Source organism: Lytechinus variegatus, chromosome 10 (genome assembly GCF_018143015.1).
Source record: "Lytechinus variegatus isolate NC3 chromosome 10, Lvar_3.0, whole genome shotgun sequence".
Lineage (NCBI taxonomy): Eukaryota > Metazoa > Echinodermata > Echinoidea > Temnopleuroida > Toxopneustidae > Lytechinus > Lytechinus variegatus.
The window spans coordinates 24650051-24670045 of NC_054749.1; the positions used below are offsets into that span (position 1 = coordinate 24650051).

The following is a 19995-nucleotide window of genomic DNA, read 5'->3' on the forward strand; positions in this document are numbered from 1 at the left end:
ATGTGCAATCAACACTCGACTATTGTAACAAGCAAGTTTTTGCATTATTTTTAACTATTTCCTTCTTCCACTTTGTGATGTTGACTATCAACATCCTTTTCTTTTCCTCATTGTTTCCATCTTTGTAATTATCCGTGTTCTAGGCTTTTGTTCATAGTATACCAAATTCTAAAGAAAGGCTGATGATGTTCGATATTCCGAGGTACATACAGGTCTGCATACCATTTAGAGTTTGGATTTATCCAATTATTAGAGATGGAATGGATTGTACTCTTGCTTCCATGTTTTCAACATTATACAGTACTAAACCAGGTGACTTGATTTGGGAAGTTAGGGTGGATCTTTGTTTACACTTGTTTTTTTCTCTGTACTTTTTCTTCAGACTTGTGATATTTGGAGAGAAAGCAGAAATAGAAACTTGCATGTATAGATTGAACAGTATTTGAGTTTAGTACTTGCCAGAGGTTAGCTTTTTTTTTTAATGTTTGAAGTTTGGAAACAGAATCGACATCTTGAGACCCCTCTACATCCCCCATCCTCCCCTTCCCCCACCCCGTTGAAATAGAAAGTATTTCATTGCAAATCATATGGATGACTACGAATCGTGTCACTTTGCTTTGATATCAATTATGTACTCCTATGTACAAACACGTTTTTGCAAACTGACAATTGAAAGGAATTTGTAAACCACAGGCCTTTATGTACATGTACAAGTAAATAAGAGATATATTCATTTCCTAAGAGTAAGAATAACTGAATGATATACAGGATACACAGTTGAAATTATCTAAAAATTATTCAAAATCGATGTTATTTCTCTGCATTGAATACTTAATTTAATGTTTTGAATATCAGTGTTATTATTTATCAATAGGGAGATGTGATTCTGAAATTTCAATTTGTTCAAATGTACAAGGTACATGTATTCAATCAACCGAATCATGCCAAATGTGAGATTTTAATATAATTGAAGAAAAGCATGTCTTCTGTTTAGCTTGTATTTATATTTACTAAGGATAAAATGATTTGTCATAATAACGATTGTTTTTTAATGTAATTTTATGATATACAATTTTATATTTGATTTAATTTGACCTTTTTTCTTGGAGGGCGTCTGCTATTTATTTTGGATACCGATGCAGATACAATATTACAATTCACTAACATTTCACCTGCTACATTTTCTACCATCTGAATACATGTATCATTACAAAACTAATTCAAATCATCAAGTTTTCATTGTTCTGTTTATATACTTTCAGCATGAGCAAATGCTGTGGTCAAACCTTCCTTCACTAGAAGGAAGGTTTGACCTTCTGACCTTCTGACTGGCGTGCAAAGTACTTTAAAGGTCGAGTCCACCCTAGAAAAATGTTGATTTGAATAAATAGTGAAAAATCATATAAGCATTAAGCTGAAAATTTCATGAAAATTTGATGTAAAGTAAAAAAAAAAGTATATTTTAATTTAAGGTTTTCACAAAACAGTTATGTGCACAACTCAGTGATATGGAAATGAGAAAGTTGATGATGTAGGTCACTCAATACATGTATTTTTTTTTTAATTATACAATATTAATTTTTTACAAATTTGACAATAAGACCATATTTACTCAACCATAATATGTTATAATAATGGTAATTCCACATGTTCAGGGGGGGGGGTAAACCTTTCTTTCTCATGACAATAAAGGGGAAATTTAGAATATTTCATGTAATAAAATATAAAAGAGCAGTGAGTGGATGACTTCATCAGTCCACTCATTTGCATACATACCAGGATGTGCATATACAATGTAACTGTTTTGTGAAATTAAGTGAAATTTTAGATGTCAAAACTTTCTTATTTTACATCCATTTTTTATGACAATTTCAGTGTTATGCTTGTTGGATTTTTCTCATGGTTTACTCAAATCACTTTGTTGGGGTGGACTTAAAGGCACTTTTTGAGTGGTTAGTGTGTATTGTCTACCAGCAGATCTGTAACCTATAGCAAATTTGCAATCAACTGCAAGACCTGTAATTAATTCTGAGATTAAATATACATGTAATTGATTGCAAGTTTGTTATCATGCCCCCTTCGATTCAGTGGCTATTTTACCAACTGGTTTGTAAAGCCGTTCACTCGTTACCTAAGAATCTATTCACTTATTTTTTTATTAACATATATTCTATGCAAGGTAAAAATCACTGGGTTGGACGAATGAATCTTGGGGATATGAACTGTTGAATCTGTGCAATCTGTTGTTTCTCCTAAAAAGTACTCTTTCTTTTGTATAAATTGATCTTGTACAGACTTTTAGAGAACATCTTTTATCCTTACTACTGCATACCCTATGGTGCCTCATGATGATTACAAACCTCAAGTTTCACTGTGTTCCAACTTCGTATTTTGGTTGCATGTGTATTGTCGAACTTTTTATGCGATCACAGCTTTTGAAAGAAATCATTGCGAGCAATTTGAGTAGCCAAATGCCAGTCTGTTCACTTACAGGGGGGGGGACATTGGATTGCAATTTTTTTATCTCTCTACCAATTACGAAGCTATAGGGGGGGGGGAGTTACTCTCTATTGGTGATTCTCATGGAAACCTTGATGTTGATTACCATTGATGGTAAATTTCCTGCAGTTGGCCCTTGGACCGTGTTGGGCAAAAGTTCCTATTGAAAATTAGGCATCTGATGTCACAACAATGGTAAAAGTGCGCTAATTGCCAATCAAATGCCAGGTTTCAAATTAAGTAACCACGGTATCACCTTTATGCAACAGTAAATATATTCATTGTAATGTGAGTGTTCACAGAACAAGTATTGAGCCTATTTTGCACATCACAGTGAAGTTTTGATGAAATTGATTCACCAGTTGCTCAACATGCTATATGTGCGTGGCTACTTTCATTGCTTCCCAGATCTGGGACTTTTCTTCAAAGTTGCAATCGTATTATATGGTTACGATCATGTTACATTTGCCTTTTGAAGTTCTGATGAGTATTACCTTTGTAGAACTGAGTAGTGTGCCCACATAAGCATGGTTGGTTATATCGTCATTAAAGTGGCATCAGAGGTTTGGTATTACATCATAATTGTGCAGCACAATTGGAATATACTACACTATCAGGTACTTAACAGAGATATTTTTTTCTTGTGTTTCAATGTGTCCAAATATTTTTTTTCCATTCAAGAAACTTATTGTTCTGCTCATTCACCTCAAAGAGTTCTCCATACATGTAGTTACAACTAGAAATTGGATGAATATATTGATTTATGATTTTAAAAGAAGTGAATATATTCCCTTATAGTGTAATGTCTACTACTCAGCATTCACTTATTTTATTATCATGAATTCAATAAACAAACACACTTGTATGTTCACAAAATAGAATATTTCATCACTTGGAGGAATTTGTTGTTTAAAGAGTTTGTTTACACATTGATTGTACACTGCAATTCGGTTTATCTCACTTGCTCATTTCCAATATGCCAATATCGTTGCAAAGTTTAAGAAATCTGAAAAGTTATACCTTTTCCCATTTGTTAAGGGTGATGAATTATTCACAAAAGCACTGTCTGTCTAGATTATAAGCATCATTCTTTTCAGTAGAAAAATATATTCCCTCTTTTCCTTGATGTGTCTCTTTTCTTTTTTACTGTCCATCGGAATTGTATGTGTATTTTGTTATACTGTCAAAAATTTGTTTCTCTTGTCTCATTCTGATTAAGTTTAGTGGCAACAATGTAAAGGGATTTGTTTATCCCTTTCCATGAAAGGAGTGAGAAACTTACTGACGGAAATAAAACTACTTTGCTGGCAAACTATGACCACCTGTATCAAGTGTTCTTATTAATTTAGTGAATGTGTAAGTAGTTAAGGTGAAACCCTATTTTGTAATAGGGTTTGAAAGAGAACGAGGTATTCGCCGTCGAGTCTACAGAAGAGAGAGAGAGAGAGACAGACAGAGTAGGAAAGGGAAAGAGTGAAATGAACTTAGACATTTCCAGGATTGACCAATGGATAGAGGTGTACAGATGATTCTGCCATGGACCTATCGTAGGTCCATGATTCTGCCAAGCCCCATCAAAAAGATTTCATGATGTTTATCAATTTCCCCCTTTTCTCTTTCTCGTGCGTCTTCTATGCCCCCATTAAATAACTGCTATCTGAGTATACCTATCTTTCAAATTAACAGTGTAACATTTACCAATGCTACTGTACTTATAAATCTGGAACCTGATCATGCATATAAAAAGGTATAACTTTAAGAACTATAACAAGCACAAATAAAAAGGAAGAGGGGAGTATAGAAAAATTATAGCCAGCCCGTGCCCCCCCCCCACCTTTGAGAGCCATAATTGAAATTTTCTACAGTAAATATCGTAAATATACCGCTTTTACCCTAGTGTACCCCCCCCCCCCTTGAAAGTGAGGACCTTTTTTTTTCTTTTTTTTTTCTTTTCAAATTTTCCCCTGACGAATTGACCTCCGATTTAAGGTGAAAACCTTTTTTTGCTTGTCAAATTTCCATAGAAAAAATGTCCCCCCCCCCTGGAAAATCCTTTGATCCCCCTGCTGCCTACTTTCTGAAATCATGCTGTCATAAATTGTGCAATGTCATAAAAAATGTAATGGTGTGAGTGGGAGAACATGACTTTGTATATGGCAAATGAGGGTATGCATATGCATGAGCAGAAAAAAACTTTATGAAGAACAGAAGGGTTAAATGATTTAAATCCGGCTTAAAGATTTCACTTCAGGAAAGTTCTTACCATATATTCACACCCATTTACGACTTATCCAGATGAGAATATAATGATTTTTGAAATCCTTGCAAAAAAATAGAATGGGATAAAAGGAAACCCGGTCTCAGTTTGTGCTGGAATGACCGATTTACAGTGAAATGCAGTGGCGTAACTACGGGGGGCATGGGGGGGCACGTGCCCCCCCAATCGGCTGGCAAAAAAAAAAAAAAAAAAAACGGGGAAAAGGAGAAAAAGAGGGGAATAGGAAGAGAAACGTAGTGGGGGAAAGAAGAAATTGTTGTTTATCATAGTGTTATATTATATCATATAACATAAGAAGCATTTTTTTCACAACTTTATGAAACATTATTTGCTTAATTGTGTCTTTATTATTCCTGGTGCTCGCATAGACCTTTTAACGAGATATATAAACCTGCTGTACTAAAGCCTCCCGTTTTCAAATCAATATACAACAAAATAATATATTTCATCGCAATTAGAGTTATTATTGTTTTAAGTAGTGATATATTCTTATTTTTCATGACTACTGAAAGTAATTGCCCTATTTTAAAGTCTTAATATAAAACATTTCCTGTCCGTGCTAACGTTCGCATTAGTGGATTGGTGAGATTTTTGCTCTTCATTAACTCCTAAAATCAGTCCTTAAAATGTAAATTTTTCTGATCTGAATATAAACAAAATTTAACTCGCGCTTCGTGCTCGCATCTTTTGGTTAGTGAAATACGTGGGGTCTTAGTGAATTCCTACAAACAAGGCTTGGAATGTCCCTCTTTATGTCTGAATTTCCTAGATTTTCAGCTCGCGCTTCGCGCTCGCAGTATTTCATTAGTGAGATGCGTATAATAATCATGATTACAATGACTTCAAAAAGTGCTCCATATGTTTAGATGAAATTCTAACAAAATCAGCAAGCGCTTGGCACTCGCATAAGATGACTATGGTGAGATATGTATACTCTGACTTAATGGATTCGTAACTATAGTCCTTAAAATATCCATGTTTGTGGTCAATATATACAAAAATTTCAGCTCGCGCTTCGCGCTCGCATCATTTGGTTAGTCAAATACGTAGGGTCTTACAAACAACCCTTAGAATGCCCCTCTTCAGGTCCATATTTCCTAAATTTTCAGCTCGCGCTTTTGCGCTTGCAGTATTTGATAAGTAAGATGCGTATGATAATCATTACATGACTACAAAAGGTGTTTCATGACTGTGTTTAGATGTAATTCTAACAAAATCTGCAAAGGATGGCAATAGCATTAGATGACTATGGTGAGATAATTATACTCTTAATGGATTCCAAAATATAATCCTTAAAATTTCCTTGTTTAGGGTCAATATATACAAAAATTTTAGCTCGCGCTTCGCGCTCGCATTGTTTGTTTAGCGAGACAGTTAAGTATCATGATTACAAGACAATTCGCTTATAATGTCAATTTTTAGCCGTCAATATCAAAAATTTTCAGCTCGCGCTTCGCGCTCGCATTATTTAATCAGTGAGATACCTATCCGTTTGATGGCACTGCATGTCCTTAAAAATCTCTATTAGGTCAGTATACCTGACAACTGAGCGCGCTTCGCGCGCTCCCTAAGTGACCCGAATGTTTTGTTGGTGCCCCCCCAATGCCGTGACCCACGGTACGCCACTGGTGAAATGTATAGTGTCTCCGTTCACCGCCCCTTAAAACTCCTGAACATGACAAGTTTGAATCAATGTACGAAACTGAATTAAATCCTGCCTTTCTTCAAAGTGAATTGGGGGATACACAATCGATGTTTGCTTGTTGATTTATCTCTTCAGAATAAACCCCGTGAATAAACCACTCCTTTTATGAACTTAGAAAATCCCTCAGACCAAGGAAGGCTCAAGCCGGTGCTATATGTAGTCTATTCTCCTAGATTTATTCATTATTTTGGTTAATCTGAATACTAAAAAGGGTATACTGTCTGCCTCGAAGAAAAAAATATATAGAACATTTTTATTTCGTTTTCGTGAATTCTAAGTTGATAGTACCATCAAGACGATGTACTTTGCATCGAAACGTTTGATATTGGGGTCCGACATGTGAAACCAAACCTGTGAAGGTTTAATTTTGTGCAAGTTAGAGATCATAGGTGAGTAATATTCGTTTTTATGTGGTGAATAAAGTTAATCAATATAACAAAATATAACTCTGTATATGCAGCTACTTCAAGTTAAGTTCGAAATGACATGAATGAGAAGACGACAACACCAAACTAAACGATTATAATTCAGTTTTAGGTCTATACAGTGCGTCCCAGAAAAAAAAACGAAACCGAGATTAAGCGACGATTTATCATAATTTTTTGAAACCCAGATACAGCCCGCCAAATGACTTTTTGGTGTCCCCTCTTCAAATTGTTTTTGCTCGCTCATGCGTGAATGAGAAATAATCAGACGAAAGAGGAGATTTTAAGCTTTATAATGGTAGGTCATTTGTCTATTGTATTTGTGATTAAATTATGATAAATCATCTATGAATCTCGGTTTCGTTTTTTGTGGGACGCACTGTATAGCCATGAAATTCATTTCATTACATTTGCAAACCTACAACATCTTGATAGATATCAATGATTTGGGATAGAGTATAATATTCATCGAGGGTTTTGCTTTAAAAGAGGGACACCTCTCCACTCTTTATTAATTAAACTGACCTCTCTTATCAAATATTTCTTTACATTTTTTCAAGCAAGGAATAGAGGAGGGTTCCTCACCACCATAGGCGGCGGAAGCGGGGGGGGGGGGGGGGACGGGGGGACAGGTCCCCTTAAATTTTAGGTGGGGGGACGGCCCCCCTAAAATCTAAGTTGATGACCTTTTTTTTCTCTTTTCGTTTTTTTTTTACTTGTCAAATTTTTTACCTGTGTCCATCACAAAATTTCAGGTGGACCCCCCTTAGTTTTTTTGGCTTCCGCCGCCAATGCTCACCACCCTCCCTCGAAAAAAAAAAGAACTAGCGTTCCTCTTCTACTACTACCTCTATTTAGACTCCAGGAAATCTCATGTTCTATTTCCACCCCCCCCCCCCCTCAAGAAAACCCATAGGTCATGCTCTTATTATTTACAGGAGTGATTACAGGGTGCTCAATACGTAGTATCAAATGCAAACATCAAGCATTCAAGTGCTTTGTTATGTCATACGACACATATCCTTCTAATGATGGCCTATTTCATAACTAGGAGATAATTAATTGTGCACTGTATTCTTTAGTTAGAAAAAAATGTAGCATTTCTGATTGTGTGTTTGCCTCATTGATGAAACAAAAATAAAAGTCTGAACAATTCAAACGAAGATCTGAACTGCACCAGATTGGAATTTAAACAGAAATGATGCAATACAGTAATGCATTTCAATTTTGATATAATTTAAAAAATGGTCGGAGAAGAAATAAGATTAGGAATATAGGAGTGAAAATATGGAATAGAGTCTGATGACACAGATTTGCCCGCGCACTGGACATAGCTAGACGATAAGTATGAAGCCATTCAGTTTTTATTCACGCCCACAACTGTCTCGCGACTGTTTGAGCATGATCATGTAGGCAAATATAATGTGCACCTTCGCTGTATAAATATTGTATAAGCCACTTTCATTTAGTTAATAAGTGCATGGATGGATAAGAGAAAAATGCTTCAAAGCTTACTCACGTATGACCTGTTGAGACCCAAATCTTTTTTTTTCATTGAAGGCCAATTCAGCAGAAGAATAAAATGGGCCTTTTGTAAAGATTATCATATTTGTGTACCTTTAATCCACACTGTATGCTCCATATCTCGATAAAAACTGTTGTTCTGACATTTTAAGTGAATTAAAACCCAAATTTACCACACATAAATGATATGTCTGGCGCCAAGTGGGACTCGGGTTCCAGGCCGAATAATGGCATTTGTTAGTGCGGGGTTTGAACGATTTTTTTTTTACTTGGGGTGCTGATGTAAATTTTGAAAATGAAAATAAAGGGTTTTCACTATACAAAATGGAGGTCAAATTGGTCCAGAGAAATTTGGGTAAAAAATAGTTTTTACTAAAACATGAAGTTCATTTGGTTACAGTTTCCATTTTTACACATCTTCTAGAATATGAAGAATAATACACGCAGCACCCACAGGGAAATTTTTGGGCTGCTTCACCCCAGTACCCCCGCCCGCGGCTTCCCAGGGCCATGGGTTTGAACCCCGCACCTTCCGGTTCGTTGTCAGTTGACATCCCTTTGACTATGTTGACCACATCGCAGTAATTTACAAGAAAAGACTATATAATAACGATTCAAAATGGATATTTCATTTACTTGAACGACGAGGGCAAACCGTATACATGTATTTAAAGAGGAAAAGAGAGAAAACGGGAATATGGGCTGGGGAGGGGGCTGCATCCCCCAAGACGAGGAATCAGCTGTCAATGGATCTGTGGTGTGCTACAATATAAGGACATGGATATGTGATTTGTGGGCAAAATATATTGGGTAAAATTTTAACCAGCTAGAGCCACTAGGGTAATTACGTGTCCAACCAATTTGGGGTAGTATTTTACCCAATGCGGGAAGCATATTGTCCAGTAAGGTTAAAAAAATAAGCAGCAATTACTTTAGAATGGACAAAATTTGTCCATCACACTGGATAAATCAAAATGCCCAAAAGAAATGCCCAATGTTAGTTGGACACAATACCCTCTTGGAGCACTTTTACCCAATTTTTTTTAGAGTGAAGTTTACCATATAAAACCGACTTAAATTCTAGTCCATCTTACATTTTTTTTCTTGAACCACCGTATATGGTTAGAGTAAACACTTCAGGTTTGATATTGAGAACTGTAGTATTTAGTATTAACCAAATGCCAGCTGCAGGGATCTAGCGTGGGTTCAGAAGGATAGCCGGGAGAGTTTTGGGTGGTAAGTTCTTCTGTTTTGTTTTATTACGGAGAGGCTTTATTGGATGTTTATACACATATTCCTTTCTCAAATTAAGTATTAGGTCTACTATTCAATACTTTATATCTTTATGAGCTTGATCGGCAATCTCTTAAATCTTGATTATTCTGACATACATGTAACGATCAAGGTTTTTTTTCTTTTCAAATGAACCATAGGCCGAGGGGGCTTACTTAAAGGTCAATGGTAATGCTGTATATATACAAAAGCATAATTGTTGTAAAGTATACAGCAATTAGAGTTATTTCGAATAACTGAAATATGTGTCATTTGGGCAAAGTCCATCCCCAAAAGTAAACACATTTATATTGCATGACGACGGTAGCATAAAGCGTTATCTTCATTAGTAAACATTTCTTATCAATGCAAATACCAATTATCACCGTTCCCCTATACTGTAAACATGGTAAAAGTTTGGCGGGTAAATTTCAACGGAAATTTCGGGGAGGCCCAACTCGATTTCAAATTCATGGCAGAAATATTGAGTTTGAAGAATATGTATGTCCATCTACACGTATACGTAAGATGAAAATAAGAATGTCGTTTGGTAACGGTAACATAAATGTAGATGAGAAGAAAGAGAACTTGGGATGATAGATTGTGAATATAACGAAATCAAATAATACAGTGAATAGTTTCGTTTAGTTTTTGATTGTTTCTGTCTGTGTAAAGATCATGTTACGTCAAATCTTTCAAAACTCTTTTTTTTTATACCGCCTTGGCTTTTTTTAATGTTCACTCTGTCGTTTTCTCATGCTCTAAAGGTGAAGAAAAATACTGCAGTCATCATTCCCAGACAGTTCTTGATAATATAGAGGGGGTCGCATCAATATTGTACTCAATTTTCCCAGGGACTACATAATTACAGCGAGTAGATGTGATGAGGCATTAGCTTGTGCAAGTTGTATATCAATAACACTGAATAGTATGATGATTATCTTAAGTATATGGTGTAAAAGTTAAACACGTCGAAAGAAATCTTAAAAGTAAACTAACGCCGAATAATCGATTGCTTTTGAAATCAATGCCTCCATGAAAAGTCCATGAATAGGTCGGATTTAGTACAACGGAAGAGTTGATTATCTGTATGGTGTGCCTGTCTATAATAGCTTGATAGGGGTGAGATATCTATTTGGAAAAGAGGAGGAAAGGATGAAAATATAAGTGCAGAAAAGGGGGAGAAATGAGAAAACATAAATTGTTCGACAATTATCTACTTAATTTGCTCTTCATTAGAGTATCTTTTTAAATATCCACAATACCACGATGTATGTGATTAAAAAGTTGAAACAAATCCTAATAAGAAGCCAGATATTAGTTAAAAGATATATCTTTTCTATTCAGCACTGAAAACACTCTAAAAACAGTCGTTTTAAATCACCAAAAGGACACAGAAGTGACCAACTTTTGTCAAATATTAGATAAACTCTTTGAACACTCTAAGTTTAACAAGATTATGACTACTGGTTGGATTTAATGTGATTTAGGTTGATTCTAGTTGAGATCGAGATTTTGAAAATGTGGCCTCTAATTGATATTTTAAATTTTGAAGCAACATTTAATATTCAGAATCAAGTTTGCTGGCTGTATATTGTCATTTTAATGAATTTGGACGGCCAAGAACTTGAAAATAGATTTCAGAGAGACATCGTCACCCAACAGGTGCCAAGAGAAACTTTTTCTTTGGTGCTTATATATTCGTATTTATATATAAAAAAAAAAGAAGATCGACCTTTTCCATGCTATATATTTTTTCCAGTCCGAGGAGAAGGCCCACTCGATGTTATAGGTCCAATTCTTTATTCGGGAAAACTTTGGTATAGGTGACGACCTTAATGGCATCTTTCCTTGTTAGCCCAATATGGTTACGAACATCTTATATCCAAGTGCTACAAAATGAGGGCGTTGCCATATGATTATCGTTGAAACTGTATTTGGCTATCCTCTCTGGCAACATAATATAGGCCTTCCTATCCAAAGGTCAAGTGTTGTACAATCCCAATTCACATACCTTAATTTGTTCATCAATCATTTTATAAATATAGCCTACATTATTTTGTTTCATGATTCCGCCAGCATGCATGTCCAGAGGAAGAAAAAAAACGACCCTCGTCTGAAAAGGACAATACTTACAAGCTTTATGTGATCCACTATTTAGAAGATGGAGATAGAGGTTTGCGTGTTGTGGGGTAATCATGCATTTTTATAAAGTCTGGAACCGTTTTTGTACTCTGAGCACTGGATGTTTACATTGGAACCCGTCAAACGTATCAAACAATCTCTATACACTTCATTTATAAGTATTACTTGAGCGAGCGGGGTGCGCTTCAAGCACATGCTTGGGGATAGCGGGGTGCGTCGATATTGTTCGATTTGGAACCTTTCAGTCGAATGCTGTACTTCGACAAAAGAAGAGTCATAATAATGCTTTGGGCGTGAAGAGCTCGTAAAGTGACAATTGGCACACCTCAACTCATGGATATAGTTGAGTGAGTTTTTACAGTTGTGATATTGTTGATCAAACAATCCAAGGTTTCGTCTATACCGTTCTGAGTCTAGACCAAAACGTACTGGCTGAAAGATTTGACAGATGGTTTGATGTAAACATATGTATTGCTCTAGTCAAGATGTGAAGAACCATGTAATTCAGCTGCAATGTATCATAATGTGAACGTTACCTGCCGATGAAGTACTGTGTGCATTTATGTCAGAAAAAAGCGATTTTTCTAATCTCTTATCCACCACAGTCGACTTCAACTCGCAATATTGTTCTTGTATGATACATGTGGGAATTTGCTTGTTAAAGGTAAGTCGATACATTCCTCTGTTTATCTGGATTTGGACGACCGTGTTTTATGTGTGTGTAACAATATGATCAGATTCTGATGATAGTATCCCTATAACCCTGTCTATTTACATAGTCATGATAATATCCTTAAACACGCCGAACAAATACAAATACGTTAAAACCGGTCTTGATAAAGGTTTAAACCCGGTGAAGCCACATTGGAATGATAGCATGTATAAGATGTAATATAAAAAAAAACCGAGAATAACGTTCGATTGTGTTTCATTCCTCATTTATTCCAGAGCCCCACTGTTCTCACCATTGATGCAGAATAGATCAAAGTCCACATCAGCCACTCCAAGGACGTAGTCATGGATCTCGGAGAGGTAGAAGCCATCGTCATCGACAACGGTTCTGGGATATGTAAGGCAGGGTTCGCCGGGGATAATGAGCCACGATCAACCTTCCCATCCATCGTAGGAAGACCACGACATAACGTAAATATTCAATCTTTCTACTATTTAAAACAAGTAATAAAGCTCACCGAGGTCAGGGCCTATCACCCATTTAATATTTTCTCACTATCATTTTGATCGATTTGTGTTTTGTCCGGGGAGCATTTTGTAGGAGGCATAAGGCTCTTAATTCCCACCGGGTCTTCCCATTCCCCTTTCATCATTGTGACTGAGAAGTGATGCGAGAAAGACGACTCTTACAAAGAGTTACGATTGATCCGATCAAACACAACTATTGACGGCCAGCAACGTCAACATCTAAAATGCATGAATGTTCAAAAGTCTTCTAGATATGACGAAATTACATAATCCATTTTATTCTTGACAATTTGGTGTGTTCGCCTTTGTTTATAAAGGACATTTTGAAAATTTTATGTAGAAAAAAATTATGACACTGATGGGTTTCCATAGAGTTACGACTGATTTGGATTAATCGTAACTCTTTGTAAGATGGGGCCCTGAATTACAGACTAACAACTATTACAGACTAACAAAATATATGGAAATAAACTTGCAAAGATAAAACATATCAGTGCTGTCGTAATGTGAAGAGCTCTCAACGAACTTCAGATTTCCAATTATCATGAGCAGACATAATAATTTATAATGGCATTATTCTGCACGTATTGCCGCCCTTTCGAATGGAGCCCTTACTTCTTTCAGATTTGCCAAGTCAAATTATATTACCCTTTCCTCCGTACAGAATGTTATGACAGGGACGCAGCTGAAGTCGTCGTACATCGGCAGCGCCGCCCAGAACATGCGCGGCATCCTCACGCTCCGCTACCCGATCGAACACGGTGTCATCATCCACTGGGACGATATGGAGAAGATCTGGTCCCACATGTATTACAGTGACCTCAGGGCCGTACCTGAGGATCACCCCGTCCTGATGACAGAGGCACCGCTTAACCCCAAAGCCAACAGGGAGATCATGTTGCAGGTGAGCTAGGTCAGAGGTCATTGCGAACGCGAATAGTAATTTGATGAAGACGAGTTAGTAACCATTTCTATTGGGATTCTGAGTTTTGCCAGAAGCAATGAGATTTGTTCCTCTCCTTGCCAGAAGTGCAGCTTAACAATTTAGACATAAGAAAGCCCTTCCTTGGTTAGAAAAATAGTCCGACTTCAGTGGTTCTTACAATTTGAATAGAATTTTCTCCCTTTTCGTCACCCCAATTATTTAGGCCCTACATGTACGATATATCTGAGAGGTAAAGTTAAATGTTTTCACCTTCTTTGACGGTATCCAAGTTTTCTTGATTATTTGTGAATCAGGGGTGACGATGATAATGATTGAACATGCGGTTTTGTAGTCTTATCAAGTATCTATTTTTTTAATTGCACCGTCACCTCACTTCCTATCCTTCGCTCCACTCTAAGATTTACCCCTATACAGATAATTGGTTTGGACCATTTTGGGTAAAATTTCGAAAAGTTTATCGAATTCAATTGAAAAAAAAAAAATCACTAAATCCGTTTTAGTTATTTTGTGCGTTTCGTCACCTTCTTGCGTTTATCAGAAGTGCAATGTTCCCACCCTTTTTTTTTTAGTACTTGTACTTGTGTCCCAAACCACCTTGCATCTTGACGTCTCAGGGATGTCAGAGAACAACGACATCACAGATTCGTGAAGCATAAAAGATTATTTTCCCTGATATATAATTTTATTCTCCCCACTTTCTTCTCCCTATTGACCCCATGAAGCAACGTCATTCAACCGGTGTGGTGTTGTTTTTACGAAAACGTAAATTGTTTCAGTTTCACTCATCTTAACCTCTCATAATTATCTTCTTTATTTCGTCACCCTTCAGACGATGTTCGAGAAGTTCAATGTTCCGGCTTTCTACGTCAGCATCCAAGCTGTCTTGTCCCTCTACGCGTCAGGAAGGACCACTGGTGTTGTCTTTGACTCAGGGGATGGTGTCACCCACACCGTACCTGTATACGAAGGTTACTGCATGCCGCATGCTGTAGGGAGGTTCGAACTGGCCGGAAGGGATCTGTCCAAGTACCTCGCCACAATACTCACAGAGAGGGGCTACTTTTTTAACACTTCAGGTAAAGAGGCTGAAACCGACAACTTGAGTGGAAATTTTGCTATATAATTACTTAAAAGAAAATTAACAACTAACGTTAAAATTAACAACTAACGTTAATTTTTTTACGTGATATAAAGATTAGACGTACTCATAGAAATGTAAGTTACACCCATATAAATTATTGTCCTCATTTGTATACCTACTTAGCTAATTCCGAATTGTAGCCGATTTTTCTAAATTGTGCCATTTTAAGAGTACTTGTTTTGATTGAAAGTACACTGTTTTTGTTTCAATGACTGTGGATCACACTTGAGAATCCGCAGGGTTTCACCGATACATGACAGTCTATCAGTAAGTGTAGATGAAATATTCAATTCTCCCTCTCTGCCCCTCTCTCCCTCTTAGCCGAACTGGAGATCGTCCGTGAGGTGAAGGAGCACCTGTGCTACGTCGCCGGCGACTTCGACAGCGAAATGGAGCGAGCACAGCGCGACGCATCCCAGGAGGCGCACTATGAACTCCCTGACGGTGAGATCGTCACCATCGGCAACGAGAGATTCCGATGTCCAGAGGCTCTATTCCGACCTACCCTTGTCGGCATGGAGAACGTTGGCGTCCAGCACTACCTCTACGGTAGCGTCGCCGCATGTGATATCGATATCAGACGATTATTATACGGAAATATCGTCCTCTCTGGCGGCAACACCATGTTTGAAGGCATGGGAACGCGACTGGGGAAGGAGATGCAGCGGCTAGCACCGAATGATGTCCCCGTTAATATCGTTGAGACTGAGGATCGAAAGAACTCTGTCTGGATGGGTGGTTCGGTTCTGTCCTCTTTAAGTACTTTTTGCAATATGTGGATTACGAAAGAAGAATACAATGAAAGTGGTGCCGGGATTGTCCATCGAAAATGCTTTTGATGTGAACAAAATACGGACGCGTTCTTTAAGTCGCAAAAACACAGATTTGATCTGCGCTTTGTTATATTTCTATGAAGCAATATTGGATCTGTATGATGAATATGTGATAAGCCTTATCGATCGCAGTGTTTCTCATGTGAACTAGGTGAAGACGCATTATACTAAAGAATATGGAATAGTCTGGGGAATATTCGAAATATGATTTGAGTCCCTTTTGAGACAATAGTAGACAAAGTGGAATGAAAGTGTATGCCCTACCTGGGAATAGTGTATTAAAATGAATCTGAGGTAAATCGTGGAACACTAACCGGATATTCGATCTATGGTTCGACCCAAATCCTGATTGAAGGAACATGGAACATGGATAAGTAAGGACGTGAGTGGACTGATGATAGCCGTCGGAAACCTTTTTAGATCAACTCAAGTTTTCATATCAATTTATTTGACTGCAGTATGTGTCGCAACACGAAGCAGACGGATGCTTTTCTCTCGGCATTATATTCATGATATTGAAGCAATCTGTATAACGATCGAATGATATAGAGACATCAGAATCAAGCTTCTACGGGAGGCAAGCACGTACAAAGATGCTTCCATCTCTTTTCTTATTGATCTTTGATTCAATGTGAATCACGAATAAATATATTGTACAAGCGAATCGAAAAAAAATAACAACTACATTATTATTAAGTTTAATATATTATAGGCCTATGTGTTATTTTTCGGTGGTCTTCTTGGTTTGGCCTCACTGGTATGGATAGTAAGCTGAACTCTCTTTCTACGAATGTAGCTGTTAGTGCTATGATTCTAAGAAGAAAATGCATTCTTGTATGTTGCAAACACCTTATACGAAGAGGCTGTCACTTCGGAAGAAAAGAATTCAAGTTCTTGTAAAGCTTCATTGATTTATGTTGGAAGCATCCATTTATATACCATCTATTTATTTAACTTTCCGTAACAGTTATACAGGCAAGTGGTTTTGTATTTTAGTCCTATACCTTTTCAGAAAATCAATTGTCATATATTTGGTCATTTTAAAATCTGTCGAAAGCTTTATTTGTTTTCACTGGATCATAAGTGTCTTAGATATCATAAATCAACCGTAATGACTCAAGCGTGCACTCTGGAGAAATATATTACCGACTGTTGGTTTAACTGTTGGTTTAAATCGGCGACTGATTGGCGACTGACTGGCGATTATTGTGGAGTTAAGGGAGCTAGGAAGTATAATGTAATAATGAATTATCAAGTTATTGAGTCGCAGACCAATGCAAAGACAAGAGAGTGGCATATGTCTGAGTTTGACATGTTGAACTGTAACATATTTAATAAGTGGATGACCAGGCCGGGTCTCATGCGGATACAAACTTCTAGCAAGTCAGATGAAGTCATAAACATATATGGCATTCAGGGCTTAAGACATGGATTTATCTAGTTATATGATGTATATATATATATATATATCAAGTGATCATAAGGAAACCTCTATTGACAAAAAAGAAAAGTAACATATCTTTTGGAAAACTTTCGCAAAAGACGGTCAAAAAAAAAAGATTTTTTACATAATGTTCGTGAAATTATAATATTGCAAGTAGTAATGATAAAATGAAAGTTGATTGAAAAAAAATAATATATAGGCCTATGCGTAACAGTGCCAATAAGGATTTTTATTGTTTTAATAAATATAAATTAATAAAGGAAACTCCATACTTTTGATTCATTTGTTGGTTTGAATCCAGTAGAGAGAATTTTCTATGGAACAAATTTTATCTTGTCCTTCAAATATGTCGAAAATCTTTGTGATTGGTGGTGTCAAATTAACAAGCTTTGTAAACAGTCATTTCAAGTAAAGGTATGTCGGAATGAAATTCAAACATTTTGTTTTTAATAGGGGGGGGGGTAGAACAGTCCTAAAAGTGACACTATTTTCTATCAGTTGAATAATTGAAACCTTCATTTGTCATTCCGCTTCGCTACTTATTGAAGAATCTTACGGGTGGTTGCCACATCCCCTCCGGCGTGTACCCCCCTTATATGGTATTTTTAAAATTACGAAAACGTCGTTTTGCTCACGTCCTTTTTTCATCATAAAATCGAGAACATCTTCAATCAACCTTAATGATTGATTGAGGCGAGCTTTCGTCCACTCCTGTGGACTCTCTCAAGCCAATCGATCATTCAAAATGTTAAACTATTTAATGTATCATCCCCAATTGATGAAAGTTTTCTATATTAATCGAGAACAACATTGTGTTTTTTGCTTATTATAAAGAAGTGTAGTGCACAATGTCTCATTTTCTTTGAATTCTTCCGCTTTCCGCCTTTCATTTTTTCGTATTAAAAAGAGAGCATGCTAGATCGATCGCGCTACGCGCTGGCTGCTGGCACCTTTTCAATTTATAAAGTTTTGTTGCGTGCGCACTCTTATTGTTGACGTAGACGCAAAGCATAAGCAGTGCGCATGCGCGCTGCTCTGGTTACCACTGCACAATACGAGCACCGTGCTATCCTTCATTATCTTTTGCGCATCTGTAATTTCGGGAGCTTTCGAGCGATTCTCGCGATTTCTCTTTCGGAATTCTTTTGGCAATATTATCAGTATGGGCTCTGCTAAATCCAGAACCCGAACCGCAGTTGACGAAGATGATTTCGATCATTCTTCTGAGACAAGGAAGACCTGCTGCTTTGCAGGAATCAGGAAATCCTTCAGCAGGGGCAAGAGGGTGAGGATATCCATAATTTCTGTAGTTGTTCCTGCTTTATGAGACAGTGAAAAATACAAATCCTCATTAACATAGGAATTCAACAATTAACTTCTAATTACTTTTAAGAGGGGAATGGGGAAGAAAAATGCGGTTTCTTTAGATATAGATCAACATTAACCCCTCCAGAAACCCCCGACACTTGAATTCTTAATTGGTGAATGAAATCAGGAATTCTAACATCATTGCATAATCAAAATAACATTCTTTGCAGAAATTTAGGGAGTATTTTTGCATACCAGATGATAATAATAATAGTAGTAGCGGTTGTGTTGATGAGGACGATATTATCAATGCTCTCGCGAGTGGAGGCGGCGATATGGTAGAGGTGATGGTAATAATAGATGTGGTATTGATAGTTTTCACCATGATGATGATGATGATAATGATGATGATAATGATGATGATGATAATAGTGAAGGTGATGCTCATGATGATAGAGATGATGATGATTATGGTGGTGGTAATGAAGATGATGATGATGGTGATGATGATGAATAGGATGATGAGGATGATGATGATGATGATGAGGATGATGATGATGATGATGATGATGATAATGATAATGATGAAGAAGAAGAATTTATGACAAAGGAGGTGATAATGAATTGTTCCATGACATTTGCTCCAGCGATAATTGCTCGGACGGAATGTCTACACACATTAAGCGAAACATAAAACCCAACCTCCAAAACTAAATGAAACCAAATCGTAATCTTTACAATACTCTGAAGCGAAAACTCAATCCTAACTCCAATGTGTCTTCTGAGATGTTATGACCGGAACAATTGTCGCAGGAGAAAGTGCCGTGAAACCGATGAGATTATGTTGGTGTTGGATGGGATGATCATTGTAATGGTCTTGGACGACAATATGTGATGATGATGAAGATGACGATAATTATGATGATGATGTTGATGACGATGTTGATGATGGTGATGATGATGATGTTGATGACGATGATGATGAGGGAGGGGATAATGAAAATGAAGACGGTGATTAAAGTGATTGTTTAACATTGGTTTGACTTCAAAAAAATCTGAGCTAGAAGGTCACACTTGTCACCTGTGTCTAGGATATGTTACAAAAATGAAGCCCAGAAAAAATTGCGTTCGAAAATAATTATTTAGTGCTTCAAAAATTGAAATATAAAGTGACCGGAAACACCATCTTAATTTCATCCCATACACTTATGTGTACTATTTAGGCGTCTACAAGACGCCTATTTACAAAATCGGGGTTTGCCTTGTAGTTTTAGC

The 19995-nt window shown here is 36.9% G+C and overlaps 1 protein-coding gene across 2 annotated transcripts; it reads left to right on the forward strand.

Annotated features, from left to right (window-relative positions):
- The first annotated feature begins 6683 nt into the window (after window positions 1-6683).
- Window positions 6684-16788, forward strand: LOC121422427 (actin-85C-like). 2 transcript variants are annotated; one of them, XM_041617463.1, is made up of 5 exons: window positions 6684-6871; window positions 12797-12991; window positions 13713-13952; window positions 14824-15070; window positions 15457-16788. In XM_041617463.1, the coding sequence occupies exons 2-5, from the start codon at window positions 12866-12868 to the stop codon at window positions 15972-15974; spliced, it is 1131 nt and encodes a 376-aa protein (XP_041473397.1). In that variant the 5' UTR covers window positions 6684-6871; window positions 12797-12865; the 3' UTR covers window positions 15975-16788. The 2 variants fall into 2 exon arrangements, with proteins under 2 accessions (XP_041473397.1, XP_041473396.1); XM_041617462.1 differs by lacking the exon at window positions 6684-6871 and adding an exon at window positions 12211-12512.
- Window positions 16789-19995: the final 3207 nt, after the last annotated feature.